The 24,526-nt window shown below is 37.6% G+C and overlaps 1 protein-coding gene across 2 annotated transcripts in view; it reads left to right on the top strand.

The window, feature by feature from the left end:
- Positions 1-24,526, top strand: part of Cntnap5bl1 (contactin associated protein family member 5B like 1) — a 1,004,796-nt gene that overhangs the window by 947,238 nt on the left and 33,032 nt on the right. For both annotated transcript variants that reach the window (NM_001329899.3, XM_063272228.1), the window contains 1 exon segment: positions 3,084-3,168. In NM_001329899.3, coding sequence (NP_001316828.2) covers positions 3,084-3,168 — 85 coding nt within the window.

Genomic DNA, 24,526 nt, shown 5'->3' with positions numbered 1-24,526 from the left:
CACAGAAAACCAGATTCCCTCAAAGTAATAGAAGAAAAAGTTGGGGAGATCCTTGATCCTATAAGCAATAGGGAAAATTTCCAGAACAGAAAACCAATGGCACGTGCTCTAACAGTAAGAATTGACAAATGGGACCACATAAAATTTCAAAGCTTCTGTGAGGCTAAAGATACTGACATTAGGACAAAATGGCAACCAACATATTGGGGAAAGATCTTTACCAATCCTACATCCAATAGAGGGATAATATGCAACATATACAAGGAACTTAAGGTAGACTTCAGAGAATCAAATAACCCTATTTAAAAATGGGGTACAGAGCTAAACAAAGAATTCTCCGCCGAGGAATATTGAATGGCTGAAAATCTCCTAAAGAAATGTTCAAAATCCTTAGTCATCATGGAAATGCAAATCAAAACAACCCTGGGATTCCACCTCACTCCATTCAGAATGGCTAAGATAAAAAGCTCAAGTGGCAACAGAGGTTGGTGAGGATGTGGAGAAAGAGGAACACTCCTCCATTGTTTGTGGGATTGCAAGCTGATACAATCACTGTGGAAATCTGTCTAGAGTTGCCTCAGAATATTAGTACTACCTAAGGACCCAGCTATACGACTCCTGGCTCTATAACCAAAAGATGCTCCAACATATAACAAGGACACATGGTCCACTATTTTCATATCAGCCTTATTTATAATAGCCAGAACATGGAAAGAACCCAGATTTCTTTCAACAGAGTAATGAATACAGAAAATCTGGCACATGTACACAAAGGAGTACTACTCAGCTATTAAAACAAGGAATTCATGAAATTTATTGGCACATGGATGGAACTAGAAAATATCATCCTCATTGAGGTAACGCAATCACAAAAGAACACTCACTGATTAGTGGATTTAGCCCAAAAGCTTGAATTGCCCATGATACAACTACAGACCACATGTAGCTCAAGAAGGATGAAAAAAATGTGGATGCTTCTGTCCTTCTTAGAAGGGGAAAGAAATATATTCATAGAAAGAAATACAGAGTCAAAATTTGGAGCAGAAATTGAAGGAAAGGCCATCCAGAGATTGCCCTGCCTGAGGATACAAGCCATATACAGTCACCAAACAGAAAGAATATTGCTGATGCCAATAAGTGTATGCTGACAAGCGGCCTGACATTGTTGTGTCCTGAGAGGTTCTGTTAGAACATAAAAAATACAAAGGCAGATGCTGGCAGCCAACCATTGAACTGAGAACAGTGTCCCAAATGGAGGAGTTAGAGAAAAGATTGAAGGAGCTGAAGAGGTCTGCTACCCTATAAAAACACCTATAATATCAATCAACCAGAGCTCCCAGGGACTAACCCACTATTGAAAGAGTACATATGGAGAGACCCATGGCTCCAGCTGCATATATAGCAGAGAATGGTCTTGTTGGGCATAAGTGGAGAAGCACTTGGTCCTGTCAAAGCTGGACACTCCAGTGTAGGGGAATGTCAGGGCAGGGAGGCAGAAATGGGTGGATGGATGAGTGGGGAACACCTTCATAGAAGCAAGAGGAGGGGTGTGGGATAGGTGGTTTATGGATGAGAAACCAAGAAATGGAATAACATTTGAAATATAAATTAAAAATCCAATAGAAAAGATATAACAAATTTAAAAAAGGGAATAAAAGGAAAAAAACTGTCAAACAGCATTAAATCACACACTGCATAATAGACAGTGTTAAGGTAATAGGATAAACTACAAGATCAGGACGTTCCTGAAAGAGTCACTCAGTGGTTGTCTGTAGAGAAAGGGTTATGGAAGGAGGAACTAGTTGTAAAGGTTAGGCATTAGTCCTGATCCATTTATTTTCCCCGAGTAGAGCAAGCTCACTCAGTCAATCATATGACTGTTTCTTGTTCCTTGTAGCTTCTGCACTAAGAAAAGGTGAGGATAGCATCATTTAGATCTTCAAATTGGAGATTGGGGACCAGGATCCACGGCCCAGGGCAAGGGGTCAGGGTCAAGGCCCAGGGCCCAGGGACTAGGGGCCAGGGGCCAGGGGCCAGGAGCTAAGGGCCAGGAATCAGGGCTCAGTTGATGAAGCATTTGCCTTCCCTACATGAGTATCTGTTGTCAGATCTTAGGAAGTTTTATAACAATCTAGGATGAATGACAAGCACACACTTATAATCCCCATTTTGGTGAGAGAGGAGATGGAGACAAGCTGTTTCTTAGGATCCTACAGGCCAGATAGGCAAGCCTATTTAGTAAAGTTCTCAGCCAAAGAGATATACCATCACAGACAAATGGGGAAAGGCTGCTGAGGAATGGCACATCAGCTTATCTTCTGAATTCTAAACAATATAAATATAACTACACTGTTCCTCAAATAATTGAGATTAGAAGAATCTACTAGATCTGACTAGATTGAGAAAAAATGTAGATAGATTGGTGGTACAGCCCCAGAAAGATAAAGAGGATGGGATCCAGTCAGATTCAGCAGTACCTGCAGCCAGGGAGAATTACTAAAGGAACATCCTAGAAATTAAAGCCTGGAGAATTGATCTGTGACTTCTGTTCAGCCTTCCAATGCAGGTTGATCAGCCAGCTCTTTCAGTGGCAGCAATATTTTTTCATTTCCTAAAGTATTTATTAAACTATGTTTTATGACTAGGAAATCCTATAGTCCACACCAGAGATCAGGTCAGGGTTATGGAGGGAAAGAAAGGGGTTCTGTCTGGAAGAACAAGATGGAAGGAAGAAGGGAGAATGGACAGCACAGCTGGGGCATGTGTAATATGGCAAAACAGGTACCAGATGGGCTACTCTGCTTACTTGTTTTCAGTCACGAGTCCAAGAAAATACTCAGTGGGGAGATTAATGCATGGCAAATGCCCTATAGGGTTCTGAAGGGAATGAAAGCTCTGTGAAAGACTTCATTTTACAAGTAGTAAAGAAAAGGGACTTTATGTGCTTTGTGGTTGACAACCGGTTGGTGGGGAATTTCAAATCTTTCTTGAGAGAGAATTCTGTTAAGTATAAGTGGTTTACAGATGGGATTGCTATGCTTTCTGAAATCCTGGATTAATGGCCTTGTTTTATTTTCCTATAGGTGGATCAGCAACTCTTCAGCTATAACTTCTCCCCAGAAGTAGAGTTCCAGACAGTGAGATCACTCATCCTAGGCAAAGTCACAGGTGCGTTGTTCTATTCTAAACTTCATAGATGTTGTTAAACTTGATGGATTTGTCATCTTTGCTGGTGTGTTCAGTGATTCACATCTGAAGACATTGCTCCCATATGTAGTCTTGATAGAGGTTTTGGAATGGGATATATTAATACACACATGTGCTAAGGGTTCAGAATGTCATTCATATCTGATTTATTAATTGGTTAGTTTTTACTTTCTGTTCTCTGTATCTTATACACTTCTCGTTTTAACAAATTGTGATCTTCTCTTCCCCAAGTGAAAGTTTTTTGGTATTTAATTTTCCGTCTTAAAGTCCCAGTGTTTATAAACTTTTAGCTGAAGGAAGGTATTGATCTGATCCCAACTCTAAGAAGATCATTTTGCTAGATAGCCGAGGGTATTATATGTCAGATGTGGGAGAGTGAAGGAACAGAGTGTTTGTGATGATAGTGGGGGGTAGACGAGCAAGAGGGAAAACAAAAGGAACAGATGTAGAAGAAAAGTAAAGTGGAAAAGGGAGACAGAGGAAGGGCCAAGTGAAGATTAAGAGAAAGCAAATGTATATTCTGAGTGGCTAAGAAAGCAGGAATACTGCCTTTTTTTGGTAACAATATTGTAATTTATTTTTTATTGATTAATTTTATTGGATATATTTTTATTAACATTTCAAATGTTATTCCCTTTTCCCGGTTTCCTGACCATAAGCCTTCTATCCCCTCCCCCTATGCTACCAATACATACTTCTCCCAGCTCTGCATCCATGATATTTTGACAGGTGCTAGAAACTGTTTGTATGAGGAGAGATCACACTGAGAAAATCACAGATGTGCATTTCAAACATGGGATTCATTTTATGACAAGATTTAAAGTGCTGAAATGCCAATGAACACACCCCTTCTCTCTTGTTTCTTTGATTTGAAACCTCATTAGTAGTTTCAAGTATTGAAAGTTCAAAATTACTCCATGCCAAGCACACACATGCTTTGATTATCTGTTCTTAAACATAAAAAACCTTAGTGTGTGTGTGTGTGTGTGTGTGTGCTGATGTTTGCAATTTTATGTATCTGATTATAGATTTATTTTTAAAGATTTCTGTTTGATATTTTTATACTTACTAAGTCTATTAATTAAGTGATATGTATTTTTGTATCTAGTCAGATCAGTATTCATCTTTATTCATTAATTCTCAGATTTTTAATATGTCAAGTAATGAATTACATTCTCTGTATTCAACTCTGATCAGACTATTCTTTTATTTATTCCTTATGATTTCATACTTGCTCATAATACTGTTCATTGTTCTCTCCCATTCCTTTTTAGTTAACACATTCTTCATCTTAAATCCCCTCTGACTCCTTTATTTTTCCTACACTGTGATTTGTTTACACTCATTTGCTTTCTCTCTACTCAGTGTCTCAACAAAGGTGGGGACAGCATGTTTCATACTTGCATTTGTATGAGGCAATTTTCCTTCTGCTGTGATTTCCCTTAAAGTCTATCTTCCTGATGCAAGGTCTCCAGACTTGGTATTCTCAGTCTTCTTGAAAAAGTTATAGTTGTTTCTCACCCCTCCTCACCTCCATCCTAAACTTTAATACTGCCTTGTGACTTACTGCCTAGGACCTAAAGGATCTCTTCTGATGGCCATTAGAATGTAGAGGTGGGTAGGGCATGTGATTCAGTGAGTAAGATTTCTTATCCATGAAGCCTAATGAACTGTATTTACTCCACAGAATCCACATGATAGAAGAAAATTTACTATTGCAAAATTTTCTGTGATTTCTGTACATTTGCTATCCACATGTGTTCTCTCCTTGTCAAGTAAACAGTTGTGATTTAAAAATAAAAATAAAATGAAAAAGAGCCATGGTAGGTAGTGGGGCCAAGGTTGAGGTTAGCACATAAATGGAGAAAACATGATGGGTTTAGACAGAAATGAATGTGTTAGTAGCATGTCACAGAGAGGGATAGGGTTCTTCTATAAAATAAAGACCTGCAAGCATTTTTTCATAGTAGATTCTAAGACAAAATATGTGTAAAATATGTCTCAATTTTCTTCAAGCCAGTTTCATTTCGAAGTCAAAACAAATTTGTTCATTTTATTTCTGGAAAAGGAAGAAGCAATCCACTGTTCTAAAATCCGGTGATTTGGGGCATATTTTGACCAGGCTTGGTCCTTTAGGCATCATGATATGAAAGAAATAATTTTCTGAGGGCTTCTAGACATACTAGTCCATGAAGACAACCAATTTCACTGTCTACATTAAAACTGAGATGGAGTTAGCAGGATGGTTTATTGGACAAAGGTCTCTGCCAGCAAGCTTGAAAACCAGTTTGATTTTTGGGACCTACATGGTGGAGGAAGAGAACTAATGTTCCCATATTGTCCAATTTCCTATGGATATGTGTATGCAGACACACATAACACACAATAAATGAATAATAAAACTGAGGTGTGTTAGCACTGTGTGACTGAAAATAATTTTTATGGCAAGTTATAAGATGTAGCTGGGTTTTATTTCTAATTTCTCACTGTCACTTTGCTTATTTCTAAATAGGAGCAACAGAAGCTATATAGAGAAAACATGTAGTTGAAATGCTAGTTTCAGGGGAACAGAATGGATTCTAATTCCATTTATGGGGAAGCAGAATGGACACCTACAGCTCTCTGGCCATTCAGTACAGCCTAGTTGGGGAACCCAAGGTCATTAATAAAATTCTCAACAACAACAAAAAAAAAATAAAATGAAAAAGAAAACAAAAACGAAAATTCAAAAAACGAGGGAACTGTATATAAGCCTGGGTGATGAAAACTAGTTTTATTTCTGGCATGTGCACGCATGTGTGCGCACACACACACACACACACACACTAAGACACATTTGTATATTCATACATGCAATCATTCACCCATAAATCTTCATACTCATCAAAAAGAGCAAGATAAAGCAATATGATACAAAGGGGGAGAGAAACATTTCAGCAAGTCAATCATTTGAACAAAGCCATTTCGTTCTGGCAATGCTTCAGAAAGAACCATTTTACATTCATCAAAGTCAGATCACCTGGGTGTTTCAAAGCCTTTGATTTACTTGGTCCTCTCATAAGAAGCAATAGTTCTCAGAATTAAAAATCTTAAAATTTCGTACGACAAATCAAATATAAATGCATGAGAACTGCAATAGTATCACAGTTGATGGAGACATTTTTGAGTGGAAACTGAACCCAAGGCCTATATTTCTTATCCTAGTCTCACACCAAGTCTGTCCTAATCTATTTTCCATGGAAGTCAGAATTAGAAAACTGCTAGTATTGTTTTCCAAAGAAGTGACTTTATGATATAGAAACAAAAAAAAAACAAAAAAAGTCTTCTTTAAAATATGGAAACACATATAAATGTCATGTGGAAAATAGCCATAACTACTAAATTCGGAATTGGCTTTAAGATGGCATTCAGAGCATACTGATGGTTATTTGTTTCTACAGCTAGGATTGATTAACCATCTTCTGTTTGGTGAATTGTCAGCTCAAAGCTTAAGCACTTCAGAGATATTATTTCTAACAGCCAAATGGGTTAAACACTTACTCAGTTTACTTATGCATCAACTTGATCCCCCAAATAACACAGAAATGAGACAAATTCCATCGTACCCTGTATGCTAGAAATCTCTGAGCATCACAGTTTCTGAGTTTTAAAAGTTAGAAGAACATTAAAGGAAACTGACTTTGTAATGTATCTAGCAAAGCCACCTAAATGGAACTTGCAAAGAAGCATACTCATGTTTCAAATAAATGTGTCTCTCTGGTACATTGTGAAGTGCACTGCTATCCCTCTCTGGCAGTGTCTTAAGGATGTGTCACATCCAGATTGGCACAATAAGAGAAAATCTGTGACGTCAACTCACTGAATTCTGCTGAATATAGGAACAAAAATGCCATCATCATTCATCATTCTCTACCCATCTGGTTGTTTTGGTCTGCACAATACTCCATTCACTTCTTTGTGTTCATTCAGTCTTGGACAGAATATTAATAACAAAAGCAATGAAATTTGTAACCCAAGACAAACACTAACAGTTCATTGAATCTTATCCAAAGAAAAATCTCTCCTTTGTTTCAAAAAGAAAAAAAAATACTCCTGAAAAAGTTCTAGAGTGTATATGTCAACATCAGTTTTCCATTTACAATCCCAAATTACTACAGTACCTCAGTGGTGGGAAGACACTGAACACCATTAGCTGATCATCCATAAGCTATGAATCAGGAGGAGAAAGCTAGTGAGTGTGTGTGTGTGTGTGAGTGTGTGTGCATTAACTATTATAGTGGGATGAATGAGAATGTCGTCCATAGGCTCATATATTTGAATTTTTTATCAGTTAGTGGACTTTTTGTGGTATGTAACCTGGGTACAGGAAGTATGCCCTCTCTCTCTCTCTCTCTCTCTCTCTCTCTCTCTCTCTCTCTCTCTCTCTCTCTCTGTTTCTTTGTCTCTCAACTTGGTAGTTACTGTCTCAAAGTTTAGGGTCCTAGCCACTGCTCCAAAACCATGTCCAACTGCCTGGAGCCATCTCACCAGGATGGTCATAGATTCACTCTCTGAAGCTGTAAGCAAATTCCTAAATTAAATGATTTATTTATGTTGTGGTATCTCTTCACATTGATGCAAAAGGAACTCAGTCAACTACATACATTACAATCAGAAGAAAAGTGTCTGAAATGAAAAGTGAGGTGTTCTTTTCAATGAGCTATGAACGGTGAGATGGAATAACTAATCTTGGTTATGAAAAACAAGACAGAAGAAATAGATTGCAGCTTCATACGTAACTGAGAGTTGTGCATTATCTTAGTCCAACTGAAATAATTATATTTGAGAGATTTTTAAACTGAGTCACCTAGCTTAAGGAATTAGCCAATGTCTTCAGTGTAATAAGTGGTAGAGCTAATATTTTAAGGCAGATGTTTCAGTTTTCTAGTCAATTCTGCTTCATTTCAACTGTTAGGTTATAATATTCCTAACAGTAAATGCTATATCACACTGTCCATTCACACTTTTCTAGATGAGAGTTCCCTCATAAATGACTTGCTCTTCAGAACTGATGAGGTAAATCACAATTTAAGGAGCTTAATTTAAGGAGCAAATTTCATATAAGGAGAGGGAGAAGGAGAAGTAGAAGGAGAGGAGGGGGAGAGAGAGAGAGAGAGAGAGAGAGAGAGAGAGAGAGAGAGAGAGAGAGAGAGAGAGAAGAGACTCATGACTCATATATTGGAGTTAGTCCTGGGTTTCTATCATCACTCCTGCTGGCTAATTGACACATACAAAATACAAATGGCCTGTTTTATGAACTTAGGTGTTCATGTATATGTTTTTCTTGACTTGTACTAAAACCTCAGCAAAATATTACAGCAGTGTTGGTGATTGTGATCTCATTGATATGATAGATTCTAACAGTGTGGATTTGTCAAATTAGTACTAGAATCATATAATCTGCTCCAATGTTTGAAGATTTCAGGCATTATTTCCCCCTTTCTTTGCATGGTACAATTCTGAAGCACCAAATGGAAGACCTGACTTCATTATTGATTTATTCTCTTACTAACAATACTCTATTGTCATAACATATTGCTTTATATTATTATTAAGATGTGTGGATGTGTATATGCTAGTGTGCACATATGTGTACATGTGTATTAATGTGTATATGTATTTGTGTGCATTGGATAGTTGAATGTGCATGTAGTAGTGCATATGCCTGTAGGTGTATGTGAATGAGTATTTGTAAATATATATGTGCTTGTGTATGTAGTAGGAATAAGAAAGTCATTATATTCTATATTAACTCCCTTTGGTAAAGTGTCATGCTCTGCAGTTAGAATCTGGGATTTCTAGTATAACTACACATATCATTATTTTTCATAGTAATACATGAAAGTTAGGTAAAAAAACAAATAGGTTTGGTGTTAAATCACTCTGAGTTAAATATTTGAAGGTCACTTGACAAGATTAGTCACTGCTAATGTGACCTCTGTAATGAGTATTATGGATTATGAACATGATATTATATAGAATTGCCTAAGGAGACAAACTTCAATATATGGCCTTAGTGGAGATTATAGACTGAGTTAATTGAAATGGGAAGGCTCACCCTGAATATGGCAGCACTATTCTATGGCTGGATCCTTGATCTGAAAAAGGAGAAAGAAATCTGAGCACCAGCATTCATCTCTATCTCTCTGCTTCCTAACTGTGGATCCATTGAGCCCAGATACTTCCTCTATAACTTCCCTGCCATGAAAGTCTGCATCTTCAAGCTGTAAGCTCAAATTAGCCCTTTCTTCCTTAAACAGTTTCATTGCATAAACAAAAAAGTAAATAATACAACCTCTATGTCCCCCAGTTTTCTGATACTTGATACTGGGACGCTGAAAGTTCTTTACAGCATTTGTTTAATGGTAGGTTTTCAGGCATATAAAGTACGGAGCTTTGCAACATTTTATCATGGAAATTGTTCCTAAGCTTCCAGAATGTTGCTGTCTTTTAGTCTTTTTTGCTGGCATTTCTCTTCCTGACTAGCAACACTGCTATTGATTTGTTTGCCCATTTCCTAGGCAGACTGACCTAGTCTTGTAAATGTCAATGCTGACAAGGCAAGGAACTGAAAGAATTCTTTTAAGATTAATAAATTTCCCGAGCAACTTTGGAGGGTCTCATCAAAGTGTGATGATTTAGGGCACACATGATAAAACATTATAAGGCAGCTGTATTACCTTCCTCCCTTGAAGCTCTCCAGGCCTGTTCTGTACACTGGAGTACCTTATCACATTAAGAAATAAACATATCAGCTTACCATGGAGTGATCTTGAGTTGCAATCTGCAGTGAGATTTTGTTACTTGCTTACCTCATTGTTGTGACAAAATTCCTGAACTACAAGACTTAAAGAAGATAAATATTATTTTGACTCACAGTTTAGGGGTACAGACTGTAGGTGTAGAGGAGTCATAATATGAGGAGTGGAAAGCAGATGGTCACAGTGTATTTATAGTGAGTCAGAGAGTGATGGATGCTGGTACTCATCTCCCTTCATTCTTATTCAATTGAAAACCCTGGAACAGAGAATCAGATACTCATAGTAGTAATGGATCTCCTCACTTCCATTTACTCAATCTAAAAACTCCCTTCAGACATACCTTCATACAAAGGCTTATTTCTTTGAAATCCTATATCCTGTCAAGGTGATGTTGAGTAAAAACCATCATAATGATGATTGTCATATTAGTCCACAGCTATTGAAAACTACTGGTGCTCCCCAACTCCCACACCAAGTACTGAATTTTCTCAGTATTCCTCATCTGCATTTCTTACCTGCTTTTCCCCTTGGGGATTGTGGTCTTTTTCTGTTATGCTTATCCAAACCCTTTTCATTACCACCACCTGTTGCACAGTCCTTAATGTTCTGCATTTATTCCATGAATATTTTTCTACTGCCTATTCATTAGTAAACTGCAGACAGGGTAGACGAAGCAGAGGCCTACATTCATTTCATTGATTTTATAAATCCATACATTCCTTTTTATCTTCTGTGATAAAATAGCAAATAGTATCATGTGAAAGACCTGGCTTATTCTGAGTTGCATTTCTATGGGGATAAGAGTCTGTCTTCTGTCATGTTTGTAGGTAGGTAATGGGAAAGCATGGCAACAGGAGCAGTATGTTTGTCAATCATAATATATCCACACCCTGGAAACAAAAGTAAAACAGAAAGTGGAGTGATGCTATGACATTTGAGCATTTTTTAAAGTGAAGCAATTCTGTCCAAAATGCATGATGTTCACAAATAGCTGCACCATGTATAGCTTAGTCAGGGTCCTCTAGAGTCACAGAACTTATGGGTAGTCTCTATAGTAAGGGCATTTCTTGATGACTTACAGTCTATAGTCCAACTTCCCAACAGTGGTCAGCAGCAGCTGTGAATGGAAGTCAAAGGATCTAGCAGTGGCTCAGTGCTACAAGGCAGACAGGTAAAGAAGAAACAGAGGGCCTTCCTTCTTCCAATGTCCTTATGCAGTTCTCCAGCAGAAGATGTGTCCCAGATTAAAAGTGTGTGACACCAGGCCTGGATCTGGGACTTGCTTGGTCCCAGGTGACCTTGAACTCAGAGATCTCCTTGCCTTTGTCTCTTGGGATTCATATCCACTATTTCTCAAAATCTCCATGCCAAGATACAGGTCAGAAACTTGTATCTCCTAGCCTTAAGATCAGGATCAAAGATGAGTCTTCCAATTCTGGTTTGTAGTTCATTCTAGATATAGTCAAATTGGCAACCACTACAATGTGGAAATCGAATGACCACTATGGGAGATATTTCACATACAGAAAACTATAGACACCATTCTCATCATCTCTAGACTGGGTATTTTTTAGGATTTAAGATTATATGTGTCAAGACAGAAGTAGATTTAGGTAAGGCAGGACAGTAGGTCACCACAAATCTTGCTCATGTAATAGCTTTTTATAGTTACGTGTATCTAGACATAGCTGTGAATGTCAACTCAGCCCCTCCCCCCTTCTCCAAAAACTGTATATCACGTATATCACTGCCACTGTTCAGGAAGGTGTGCTATATATTAATTTAGGAGAGGTTAGAGGAGGAGTAAAAACTAATCAGTGAGCTCCTGGTCACTAGTTGTCTACGTCAGGTGTAGAGAATTAGTAGTCAACAAAGCTTGAGTTTATTTGTGGTATTAAAAGTCCAGTTTTACTAGAGAAAGAAAATTACAAGCAAGAAGCTAATTACGAAGCAAGTGGTCTTTAAAGTATAGAGTTTGCTGTCTCTAAAAAAATGAGAAATCAAAAGTGACAGCATTTTCACCAGGCTATTGCTGCCCTGTTGATCTTGGATAGAGAGCCAGATCTTTTTTTGAGGAACGTGAACCCACCATACTACATAATGTAAGCAGTTGTCTCTAAGCCAAGAGTCTAGAGTTCAACTGTATTCCATCATGGGCTACAGATTTTAAACCAAGAGGCTCTTCCTATATCATTTGCTCTGTCAAGATACAACATTATCTTGTATTTTTTGACAGTTACTTTGGTATATTATAAAAGTTGGTACCTAATGCCATGTGTTTGTAAAGCAATTTTGACAGAATCCATAAAAGGCTTTACTAAAAAGGGGCAGAAAGCTAAATTCCAGTTCCAAGCTTGAATTATCTTTTAAATGACCCATTCAATGACATATGTAAATGAGTATATACCCCCAAATATATATACACACACACACATATATATGTATGTGTATGTATATGAATGTTTATATGTTTTTATATATGTATATTTTTGTGTGTGTTTGTGGGTATATTTGTACTATTGTATGTGTGTGTCCATGTACATTAGTGTATAATCCAAGATTTCATTAACTTAATTAAATCAAAGAAATAGACTATTTTTAGGAGAAAATTAGATTTATTTAGCTAATGGTTTTATCACTTCGAAGTGCATACAGAATTGTGCTCTCTCCAGTGGTTCTTTAGGGACTAGTTATATGTGCTGAGTACAGTTTGAAACTGAAACCAAGAAGAGATTCATATGGTCAGAGTCAAGATTCTCTGAAACACTCCTTAGTCTCCTCTGAGACCTCTGTGATATAGTACTTCACCTCCCTAGAGATAAAGCCCTCAACTCAGGAACATTCTTGGTATCTAACTCCAATAACAATACTATGAGTATAGTTATGAAAATACATGTCAGTTCAATATACAGATATACAAATATCTGTGGTTATCTGTAAGTACAGGATCTTCTCTGTGTATACACACATATGTTATACATATAAACTTCTACATGAACATGTTTCAGTATGTGTGTTTGTACATATTTGTATGTGTTTTTATGTGGCTACCCAGATGCTTGTTTGTTTTCCATCTTTTAAATTTTCTCTCTGTCTCTCTGTCTTTGTCTCTGTCTCTCTCAGCCTCTCTGTCCTCTGTCTCTCTGTCTGTCTCTCTGTCTCTCTCTCTGTTTATTTCTATTTTTCTTTTTTTTTGAGACAGTATTTCGAATTTCTCCTGATTTGAACTTGTGAAGTAAATTAGGCTAGCAAAAAATGAGTCTCAAAGATCCTCTTGTCTTCATCTCTCTTGTGCTATGATTCACATATTTGCAACCATAACTTTGTTCTTACATTGCTTCTGGGGCTCAAAAGTGGATCCACATTTATATGAGGAAAGCACTTCGTCAACTAAGCTCCTATGCCCTGTCCCCTTGCTTTTTCAAATGGCTTTAGTGATTTGCAAATTCAAAGCTTTTTCAATCTTAATTTTTCCTTGATATTTTTAGTTACATTTCAAATGTTATCCTTTTTCCTGGTTTTCCTGCCCTTAAACCCCCTATCACATTTCTTTTCCCCTTCTTCTGTGAGGGTATTCTCCCACCCAACAACCTACCATTTCCTACCTCCACGCTGACAATCTCCTATGTTGGGGGGTATCCAGCCTTGGCAGAAACAAGGGCTTCTTCTCCTATTGGTGCCCAACAAGGCCATCCTTTGCTATATATATAGCTGGAGACATGGCTCTGTCCGTGTGTACTCTTTCCATAGTGGTTTAATCCCTGAGAGCTCTGGTTGGTTGGTACTGTTGTTTTTATGGGGTTGCAAATCCCTTCAGCTCCTTCAATCTTTTCTTTATCTCCACCAATGGGGACTCCATTCTCAGTTTAATCTTTGGCCATAAGCATTACCCTCTGTATTTGTCATGGTCTGACAGAGCCTCTCAGGAGGCACTACATCAGGCTCCTATCAGCAAGCACATCTTGGCATCAGCAATGGCTGTATACACACACACACACACACACACACACACACACACACACACACACACACACATACATATATATATGAGCTGGATCCCCAGGTAGGGCAGGCTCTGAATGGCCATTCCTTCAGACTCTGCTCCAAACTTTGTCTCCATATCTTCTCCTATGTATATTTTCCCCCCTTAAGAAGGACTAAAGCAACCACACTTTGGTCCTTCTTATTCTTGAGCTTCATGTGGTCTGTGGATTGCATGTTGGGTAATTCAAGCTTTTGGGCTAATATCCACTTATCAGTAAGTACAGACCATGTATGCTTTTTTGTGATTCAGCCACCTCACTCAGGAAAATATTTTCTAGTCCCATCCATTTTCCTATGAATTTCAGGAAGTCCTTGTTTTTAATAGCTAAATAGTACTCCATTGTGTAGATGTACCACATTTTCTGTATCCATTCCTCTGTTGAAGGACATGTGGATTCTTTCAAACTTCTAGCTATTATAAATAAGGCTGCTATGAGCATAGTGGAACATGTGTCCTTGTTATATGTTGGAGCATCTTTTGGGAATGATATCACTGGGTCCTCAGGTAGTACTGGATCCAATTTTCTGAGCAAACTCCAGACTGATTTCAAGAGTAATTGTACCAGTTTGTAATCTCACCAACAATGGAGGAGTGCTGTGCCCAACCTCGACCAGCAAGGAAGACACGACCAGAGGAGATCTTCTTCAAGGAGTTTACTCAGGAACCTTGATACAATCTTCTGACCCTGGGGAGCCCCCGCACCACACTTAAATAGCTAGCGCTGGCCAATCTTAGCAAGCCATGTGGGTCATGCAGATAGGCTGTCACTATGGGGAGGCTAGCAGGTCAGGCAGGCGTAGCCAAATAAGGACTTGTTTACTACAAGGAGTGCTCACCATTGGAAGGGTGGAAGGCAGAAACCAGCACCATCTTTGCGGCAAGTCACATTGCAGCTCCCTACAGACGGGGGTTCCCTTTTTCCACATACTCACCAGCATCTGTTATCACTTGAGTTTTTTTTATCTTTTCTGACTGGTATGAATGAGATGGAATCTTAGAGTTGTTTTAATTTCCATTTCCCTGATGACTAAGGATGGTGAACATTTCTATATGTACTTCTCTGCCATTTGATTTTCCTCAGCTTAGAATTCTTTGTTAAAATCTATACCACATTTTTAATAGGATTACTTGATTCTCTGGAATCTAACTTCTTGAGTTTTTTGTATATATTGGATACTAGCCCTCTATCAGATGTAGGATTGTTAGAGATCTTTTCCCAATCTGTTGGTTGCCATTTTGTCCTAATGACAGTGTCCTTTGCCTTACAGAAGCTTTGCCATTTTATGAGGTCCCATATGTCCATTCTTGATCTTAGAACATAAAACATTGGCATTCTGCAAATCTCCTGCAGTATGAAGCAGTGACCAACCAATAAGTAAAACAGTCTTAAGAATATGCTGAAATTTGCAGTTTACAATTGGAGCCTGTGATTCTACAGACTGGCTAAGATATCTTAAATTTAAGGACTGGATCAATGAAAAGCTCAAGCTACACACTATGTATGCAGTAAGAAGCAAGGTTTGCTGACCAAAGTTAGAATGCTTGCCTCCTATAAAACACATATATTTTTAAGGCCTAACATTTACTTTACTACGTACACATACACTTTATATTATCTTGGGTGGCAATCATCCTTTTTAAAGTCAACTGACTAGGAATTTCATTCATGAAGAGTACCTGTGAATAACTGGGAATACTCTCCTGACAATATGACACATGACATATTGAAAGCCCATTATGTTAAATCCTGTTCATTTGTATTCTTTCTTTTACATTTGAGTCTATAACTTAAAATTAATAACTTTAAAGACACCTATACAGATCTAGTCATTAAATATTCCATGTGAATATCAAATTACTACTTTGCATTTCACTGCACAGTTAGCTTCAATTATCTTCCAGATGATACATACAATCATCTCTGCAGAGAGCTTCAGTCAGCAGAAGTATGAGAGATTGTGTTACTTAAGTTAATTGATGCAGGAACAGCCAGGTTACTGTGGGAGGCATCAATCCCTAGGCAAGGGGTACTGAAATCTTTAAGAGAGGAGAAGTCAAACTAATCACAAGCAAGAAAATTAACCTTTATGTGTACATTTCTCTTTTTTCTCAACTGTGGGTGTGAGATTAGTAGCTGAAGCTCCTATCTTGAATTTATCTTAGAAATGGACTTTAACTTAGAATTCTAAGCTAACATAAGTTCCTTTCTTCCCTAAGTTTCTTTCTGTTAGAGTATATTACCATAACAACAGAAATGAAGCTAGAAGACCCATATTTTGTTTTGTTCTAAGTAATCACAGTGTTTGAAATAATTGTGAGTAGCAAAATAACAATACACATATAACTAAAATATATTAGAAACATAAAATTCATTGGTAAATGTCCACTAATATTTTTAACTCTAAAATATTTTTATCATTCAGAAAAGATTCAAGATTCTTGATTTCTACTGCCCAATCTTTTGTCTGCTCAACCCTTGCCCATAGCTTATTTTCAACCTGTCTTTACTGAATTACTAATACCTGTTTTTCACATAAGTACCATCACCTAGAATCGCTTAGTAGACAAACATCTGGCATGACTGTGAGAGATTTTTTAGGCAGGATTAACTGATATAGCTAGAGTCTTCATGTGTGTATGTGTCATCATCCCATGTTTCAGATTCCTAAAGTCAATTCGAAAGACAAAACCTCCAGAACCCCATAATTTACTTGCCTCTACTTTCTGAGGGAGAATGCAATATGCCTTAGAACACTGGAAAGTTTGTTTGTGCTGGCATCTTGGCTTAAAATGTGAACTGAGACTCTGAGAGAGTTGTCTTACTTTCATAGAACTTCACCATGTGGGACATGTTAAAGGGTTGATTATTTTTAAAGATGCCATATGTCTACTCCTCCCCAGTACTGCTATTACAACTGTGTACCCAACACTAGCTTTTTGATCTTTGGTCCACACATATGCAAGGCAAGTGCTCTACCAGCTAAGCTATCTCTCCGATCCAAGATTGATTTGATAAATAAACAATATAATTAAGTCTATGGTGTGGGGTTTTGTGCACATTGCCCAATATGAAAGAGCAACACAACATTTATATACTATCTGGAGATGTTTAAATATGAGAGAATTGATAATCAAAACAAAATAAATTCATTGGCCTTGGGGTTTGAAAGAAAACTTGGTAGACAAGCAACTTCTGTTTCCTGGTCCTCAGTGGAGGGGTTCCCAGGTTTGAAAGTCTAAACCCAATGAAATTAATGGCCATTGTATGAGGAAGAAGGCTAGCACTTTCATATCCCACCTAGCCAGGATGACTTGTTTTAGTTTACCTTGACACAGGGTAGAAAGGCATTGAAATGAGAAGAAGGGATCCCTTCAGCCTGGAGTCAAGTGAACCCTGGAATCTTCAGAGAAGTAAGATTCCTAGCTCATTTAGTAGCCATGAGAAGCCTTCCTTCTTCCTGCCATAAACAAGCAAACTCCCAGGAATAGCATGAGAAATTTCATTTCCAGGGGAAGGACTTTTCATCCCCACTGTTTGATCTAAGTAGTCCTTGATTTCACCATATCCTATTTTAATTCTAAATAAGACACCTTCAATGCCCTGTTACTCACCTCAATTACCAAGGAAACAAAAAATGGAGAACTAAAATAAAAGTTTCTTAGCAACTTTTGAGATGCAACTCGAGAATCACCAATTGTCATAGTATAAATGTCAATTGCTGAGACAGTTATTTGTCATTTTCCTTTGAGAAGCTCATACCCTGTCTCCTTTGTACTTTGATTTGTACCTTTCAAATTAACTACTTGTACTCTAATTGTGTCTTTGAGGAATTTAAATTATAGTCTTAGAGCTGGGGATCAGAGTTGAGATAACACGTGCTAGGATTTCTCAGTCTGTGTCTTAGAACAAAGAATTGGAGCAGGGGCACATAAATGGTGAATGATACAGAGATGTTTATTAAGAGAACACTAATGATGGTAGCTGTTTAACAGATCTCTGGGACGTTTCAGCAGATTGTGTTTCTGGGCAAGAGCAACAAAGTCTCTGATCCTTGAAGGGTCATTCGTATAACCCCTACTTTGTATATCTGTAGATCTCAGTCTTCTTACATGATTTCCTCTATGCAACCATCTTTGTGGGGAGGAATTTTTAGTTTTTTCAATAACTTGATTCAGATATTCATACTTTTTCATGTGTACATGTGCATACAAGTAGGGAAAGGTCTGTGTACATATAGACATGTATGTATATGTGTGCAAATGCCCAAAGTTGGCATTGAATGTTTTTCTTAATTTTTCTTAGCTTCCATCATCCGGTTCTCTTGATTTAACCCAGAATTCACTAATCATCATGTCTAGTTAATTAGTTTGTCCTGAGAATTTTTTCTCTCTGTCTTCCAAAGATTACAATGCATATCTGATAATATCTAAAGGCAAAATTTGGTACTAAATTTAGACTGCCTAATGCTGAGGTTTTATTAATCAGAGGGAAAAGTAACTTACTTATGTCACTTTGGATATTTCCCTTAGCAGAAAACATATGTCAAGTATAATTTTTAATAATGGTGATTTGTGTCTTTTCTTACCTATACAATTAGACAGAAAACAAAAAAATGTAGTGTTTCCAATTAGGACAAATATTCATACTCTAAGCTAAATGTCTATGAAAACAGACAAGCAATGGTAACTTGAGGCCAGAGCCAATCCATCGTGGTTTACTGGTTCAATCTCCAAGCTCTATCTTCAGTTAATGTATGCAATAGAAAATGACTGAGCAATCGGAATTTAAAAGCCAGTGTCCATTCCTCAGATTTCACTGGTCCTATTGGGAAGTCAGGGAATACATTGTCTTGCTCCCTTCTGGGGCATAAAAGGGTAGAGGTCTCTCACTGTAAATAAAGTTTCGCTATATAAGGCAATACAGGAGAGTTCTAATATAGTGAGAAACTATAGACACATCAGATATCTGTAGCACCACATGATTCAGTCTCCGAACTGGAGTGACGGAGGAGCCTTGCTCATATGGGACTTTGGCCTGTTAATCCAAATGGTTAATGTGTACTCTGGTATATGGACCACTTCTGACAGATCATCCTCAGCCTCTGTTCAAATAGCACAGCCAAGGCTCTGTGCTTGTGTCATTCTTAATTAGTGATTCCAAGTCACACTACATCTAAATACCTTATGGTGAAATCCCCTAAATTATACTTCAGTTTACCAGGACGTAGTCAAACAATCATTTCAAACATCATGCAAATGTCTAGGGAAGTGGTTCAGTTGGTAATATAACTGCTATGCAAGAATGATGACTTGTATGCCAGCACTCATATCAAAGCTGGGTATGTGTCTGATATTTCAGTACTGGGGAAGAGTAACTACACAAAAGGATCCCTGTGACTTTGCCTGAAATAGGGGTAATGCCTGAACACCGTAAACTTACCTTATAAAACTATTACTCTAGCATGTATCCAAATAAGTAAAGTTCTAAAAAGGCCTAGATTGTATGATATCTATAAACGAGCAAATATAACCAAACTGTTGAGTGCCAGGTTCAGTTACTGGGTCTATCTTAAAAAAATTAAGTGGAGAGTTTCTAATAAGAAAGACTTCAGATGTTCACCCCTGGTGGTCTACACACACACACACACACACACACACACACACACACAAACACACACACACACACACACCATTTTGAAGAAAAGGACAGTCAGCAATGACCAAGCATGATTAGCTCATTAATTTCATGGTTACTTAAACTTGCCTTTCCTCCTGAGGAAAGGAGATTCACTCTCTGAGTGCATACTTTGTGGTGGGAGGTTAAAGACATTATGGAGAAAATGTTTAGCAAATTCTAAGAAGAAAATTAAAATAGATTTTAGTTTTATCCAGAGAGCATATTCATTCAGCAACACATCTTGCATCTCTGTGCCTGTAAGACAAGATTGTGTCTAGGCTCAGCTTACATCAAATGTGCTGAGATATTAATCATTTCCTCTGAGCTTCATATTCTTTATCTTGTGTTATGGAAGTTAGTGCTTCCTGTGATGATTGTTTATATAAATTGTCAGCTTGACAGACTCTTGAGTTATCACAGAGCCAGTTCTCTGGGTATGTCTCTGAGGAAGGTTGTAGATTTGATTAGCTGTGCAGTGCCACCCTACCTCATTCCTGGACTAAATCAAAAAGAGAAAATCATCTGAGCACCAGCATCCATCTCTATCTGCTTCCAGGTTGTTGATGCAATGGACCAGTCTAAGGCCACAACTTATGGGATTCTTCTGCCCACCTCAAAGTAAAAAAAAAAAAGAAAGAAAGAAAGAAAGAAAGAAAGGAAGGAAGGAAGGAAGGAAGGAAGGAAGGAAGATGAAAATATAAAATTCCTCAGACTATTATCAAGATTTGTTTCTTAAGTGGATGTACATAGTGCTTAGGTGGTAATGTTGATCAGCACAGATCCTTTCCTTCTAACTAAATCTCAACTCTGTGAAACACTTCTTGTCATTCTTTAATTCAAAAGTTATAAGACCGTCACACCATCTGTCGATGTTGAGGGTTGCTTCCATTTGGTTTCAGCTGTAGTTCTCACCTACTACATAACTAAAATAATATAAATAGAGAAGGAACAATTTAACTTGGTAATGGATATTTCTGTAATTTATATTCATCTACACAATGGTCTTCAATTATTTCATGCAAAATTCTAGTCATAGAGGAATAGTTTTTCCAACGGATTTTCCTCTAACGTTACCAGGCTAGTTCATGGGATATATACTGCAAGTTCTTGCTTTAAAAAGTTTCAATTTTGTTTATGCAAACAAAATCTTTTAAAATATATGTAGATATTTAAAACTGATATAGCATTGAATAATTCATAAAATAATTTGCGACCAGAATGTTTAAAAATGCCTAAATTAAAGAAATGGCTCATGTTTGATACTGTGGATGGACTTAGAATAAAAAAGTAGCTCAGTCTAGATAGTTTGGGGAAGTCTGAATATATCTTGAGAATAAGTTATCTTCTACTTTTGAATGGATATATGGGATGAAGCAGAATCTTTTCGTTTGAGTGAGCTTTTGCATGTATATGTATACATGTATGTGTGTGTTTCTACATGTAGAAGCAAGAGGTGGGTATTAGGTGTCTTTGTTGATCTCTTCAGTTATTTTCTGAGACAGACTCTTTCAGTGGGCCACAGCTCATTGATTGGCTAGACTTTCAGGCAATTAAGTCCAAGTGACCCTTTATTTCAACCTCTCAATTGCTTAATGAGACATCTTACTACACTCAGCTTTTTACATGGTTCTCAGAATATAAACTTTATTCTTTGAAATTGGGTGACAATCCCTTTACTGATTAAACCATTTCCTCAGCACCTCTTTTGTTCCTCTATTGCATTTTTGTGATGGTTGCGATTACATGATCACTACAATCAAGCTTGAGATTGAGATGGCCTCAGAGGGACCACCTTGAAGTCCTATGTTCAGAGCTGCCCATAAGTATGGGCACATTACTATGTGAAAGAATTAATTACTGTTGTTTTGCTTTTGTACACTGGCTGTGAATTCCCAATTTAGGGAAGTTACTATAGATAATTTAAGCCTTGTTCAAAGCACTGCTAGTGGAACATGAAAGGCTCTAGTTGTGCTCATTTACTTTTAAAAAGTCAGAAACAGGGATAAAGAAGTTCATGGCCCCCATTTAGCTGTGACTCCAAGTTAAATCAATAAAAATGCTTTGGAATTAGGAATTCCTTTCGTATCTTCAATCCAAAGGAATGGATTCTAAAGCCAATTTTAAATATTAGCATAAACCATCAACATTAATTTCTCTGTGGAAAATACACTTAAAAGAATATTTCCTGAGAGTGTGATAACAAGATATTCAATTTCATCATGTTGATAAAGTGTTTGCAATTCAGCATTCACTGTATTATATGCACAGAGGTGCCACTGCATGATGGTTGTTTCCAGGCAACCGATTAGCATGTGTTCAATTACTCAGACAGTGAATTGTTAAGCTGAAGTAATGGGTTCTCAAATGGTAAATTTTAGATTTCTTTTTATTATAATTACATAATTTCCCCTTCCCTTTTCTCCCTCCAAATCCTCCAATATACCTCATTTTGCTGTCTTTTGAATACATAGCCTTGTTTTTAATTAAGTATTTTTATATACATATATGTATACAAATATATATATTCATTTATCTCCATCTTTATTAAATTGGGTATTTCTTATTTACATTTCAATTGTTCTTCCCTTTCCCGGTTTCCAGGCCAAATCCCCCTAACCCTCCCCCTCCACTTCTATATGGGTGTTCCTCTCCCCATCCTTCCCCCAGTACAGGCCTCCCCCCAACAATCCTGTTCACTGGGGATTCAGTCTTGGCAGGACCAAGGGATTCCCCTTCCACTGGTGCCCTTACTAGGCTATTTATTGTTACCTATGCAGTTGGAGCCGAGGGTCGGTCCATGTATAGTGTTTGAGTAGTGACAATCGCTGGAAGCTCTGGTTGTTGGCATTGTTGTTCATATGAGATCTCAAGCCCCTTCAAGCTCTTTCAATCCTTTCTCTGATTCCTTGAATGGGGGTCCTATTCTCAGTTCAGTGGTTTGTGGCTGGCATTCGCCTAGTATTTGCCACATTCTGGCTGTGTCACTCAGGAAAGATCTACATCCAGTTCCTGACACGCTGCACTTCTTTGCTTCATCCATCTTATCTAGCTTGGTGGCTGTATTAGGCCACAAGGGGGCAGGCTCTGAATGGGAGTTCCTTCAGGCTCTGTTCTAAACTTTGCCTCCCTATTCCCTGCCAAGGATATTCTTGTTGCCCCTTTAAAGAAGGAGTGAAGCATTCACATTTTGGTCATCCTTCTCGAGTTTCATGTGTTTTGTGCATCTAGGGTAATTCAAGCATTTGGGTTTATATCCACTTACCAATGACTACATACCATGTGTGTTTTTCTGTGATTGGGTTACCACTCTCAGGGTGATATTTTCCAGTTCTATACATTTGCCTATGAATTTCATGAAGTCATTGTTTTTGATAGCGGAATAGTATTCCATTGAGTATATCTACTACATTTTCTGTATCCATTCCTCTGTTGAAGATCATTTGGGTTCTTTCCAGCCTCTGGCTACTATAAATAAGTCTCCTATGAACATTGTGGAGCATGTGTCTTTTTTATTTGTTGGAGAATCTTTTGGGTATATGCCCAAGAGAGGAGTAGCTGGGTCCTCAGGTAATGTAATGTCTAATTTTCTGAGGAACCTCCAGACTCATTTACAGAATGGTTGTACAAGTCTGGAATCCCACCAAAAATGGAGGAGTGTTCCAACTTCTCCACATCCTTGCCAAAATCTGATGTCACTGGGGATTTGATTTTAGCTATTCTGATTGATATGATGTGGAATCTCAGGGTTGCTTTGATTTGCATTTCCCTTATGACTAAAGAAGTTGAACATTTCTTTAGCTGCTTCTCAGCCATTCAGCGTACCTCAGCTGTGATTTTTTTGTTTAGCTCTGAACCCCATTTTTAATAGTGTTATTTGTCTCCATGCAGTCTAACTTCATGATTTCTTTGTATATTTCGGATATAAGCCCCCTATCCATTGTAGGATTGATAAAGATCTTTTCCCAGTCTGTTGGTTGCCATTTTGTCCTAACAACAATGTCCTTTGCCATATAGAAGCTTTGTAGTTTTATGACATCCCATTTCTCAGTTCTTGATCTTAGAGCATAAGCTTAGCTGTATTGTTCAGGGAATTTTCTCCAGTGCCTATGTGTTAGAGATTCTTATCCACTTTTTCTTCTATTAGTTTGAGTGTACCTGGTTTCATGTGGATGTGCTTGATCCACTTGGACTTAAACTTTGTACAGGATGATAAGAATGGATGATCTGCATTCTTCTACATGCTGATCTGCAGTTGAACCAGCACCATTTGCTGAAAATGCTATCTTTTTTCCATTGGATGGTTTTGTCTCATTTGTCAAATATCAAGTGACCATAACTGTGTGGGTTAATTTCTAGGTCTTCAATTCTATTGCACTGGCCTATATGCCTGTCTCTGTACCAACGGATACAGTTTTTATCACTAATGCTCTGTAATACTGCTTGAGTTCAGGGATAGTGATTCCCCCTGAAGTTCTTTTATTGCTGAGGATAGCTTTAACTATCTTGGATTTTTTGTTATTGCAGATGAATTTGAAAATTGTTCTGTCTAACTCTCTGAAGAACTGGATTAGAATTTTGATGAATCTGTATTGCATTGAATCTGTAGATCACTTTTGGTAAAATGGCCATTTTTACTCTATTAATCCTCACAATCCAAGAGCATGGGAGAACTTTCCATCTTCTGAGATCTTCAATTTCTTTCTTTGGAGGCTTAAAGTTCTTATAATACATATCTTTCACTTGCTTGGTTAAAGTCACAACGAGTTATTTTATATTATTTGGGACTGTTATGAAGCA

The sequence above is a fragment of the Rattus norvegicus genome, chromosome 13, assembly GCF_036323735.1.
Source record: "Rattus norvegicus strain BN/NHsdMcwi chromosome 13, GRCr8, whole genome shotgun sequence".
Taxonomy (NCBI): Eukaryota; Metazoa; Chordata; class Mammalia; order Rodentia; family Muridae; genus Rattus; species Rattus norvegicus.
The sequence above is the reverse complement of the archived record's forward strand: the minus strand, read 5'-3'. Positions and strand labels throughout refer to the sequence as shown.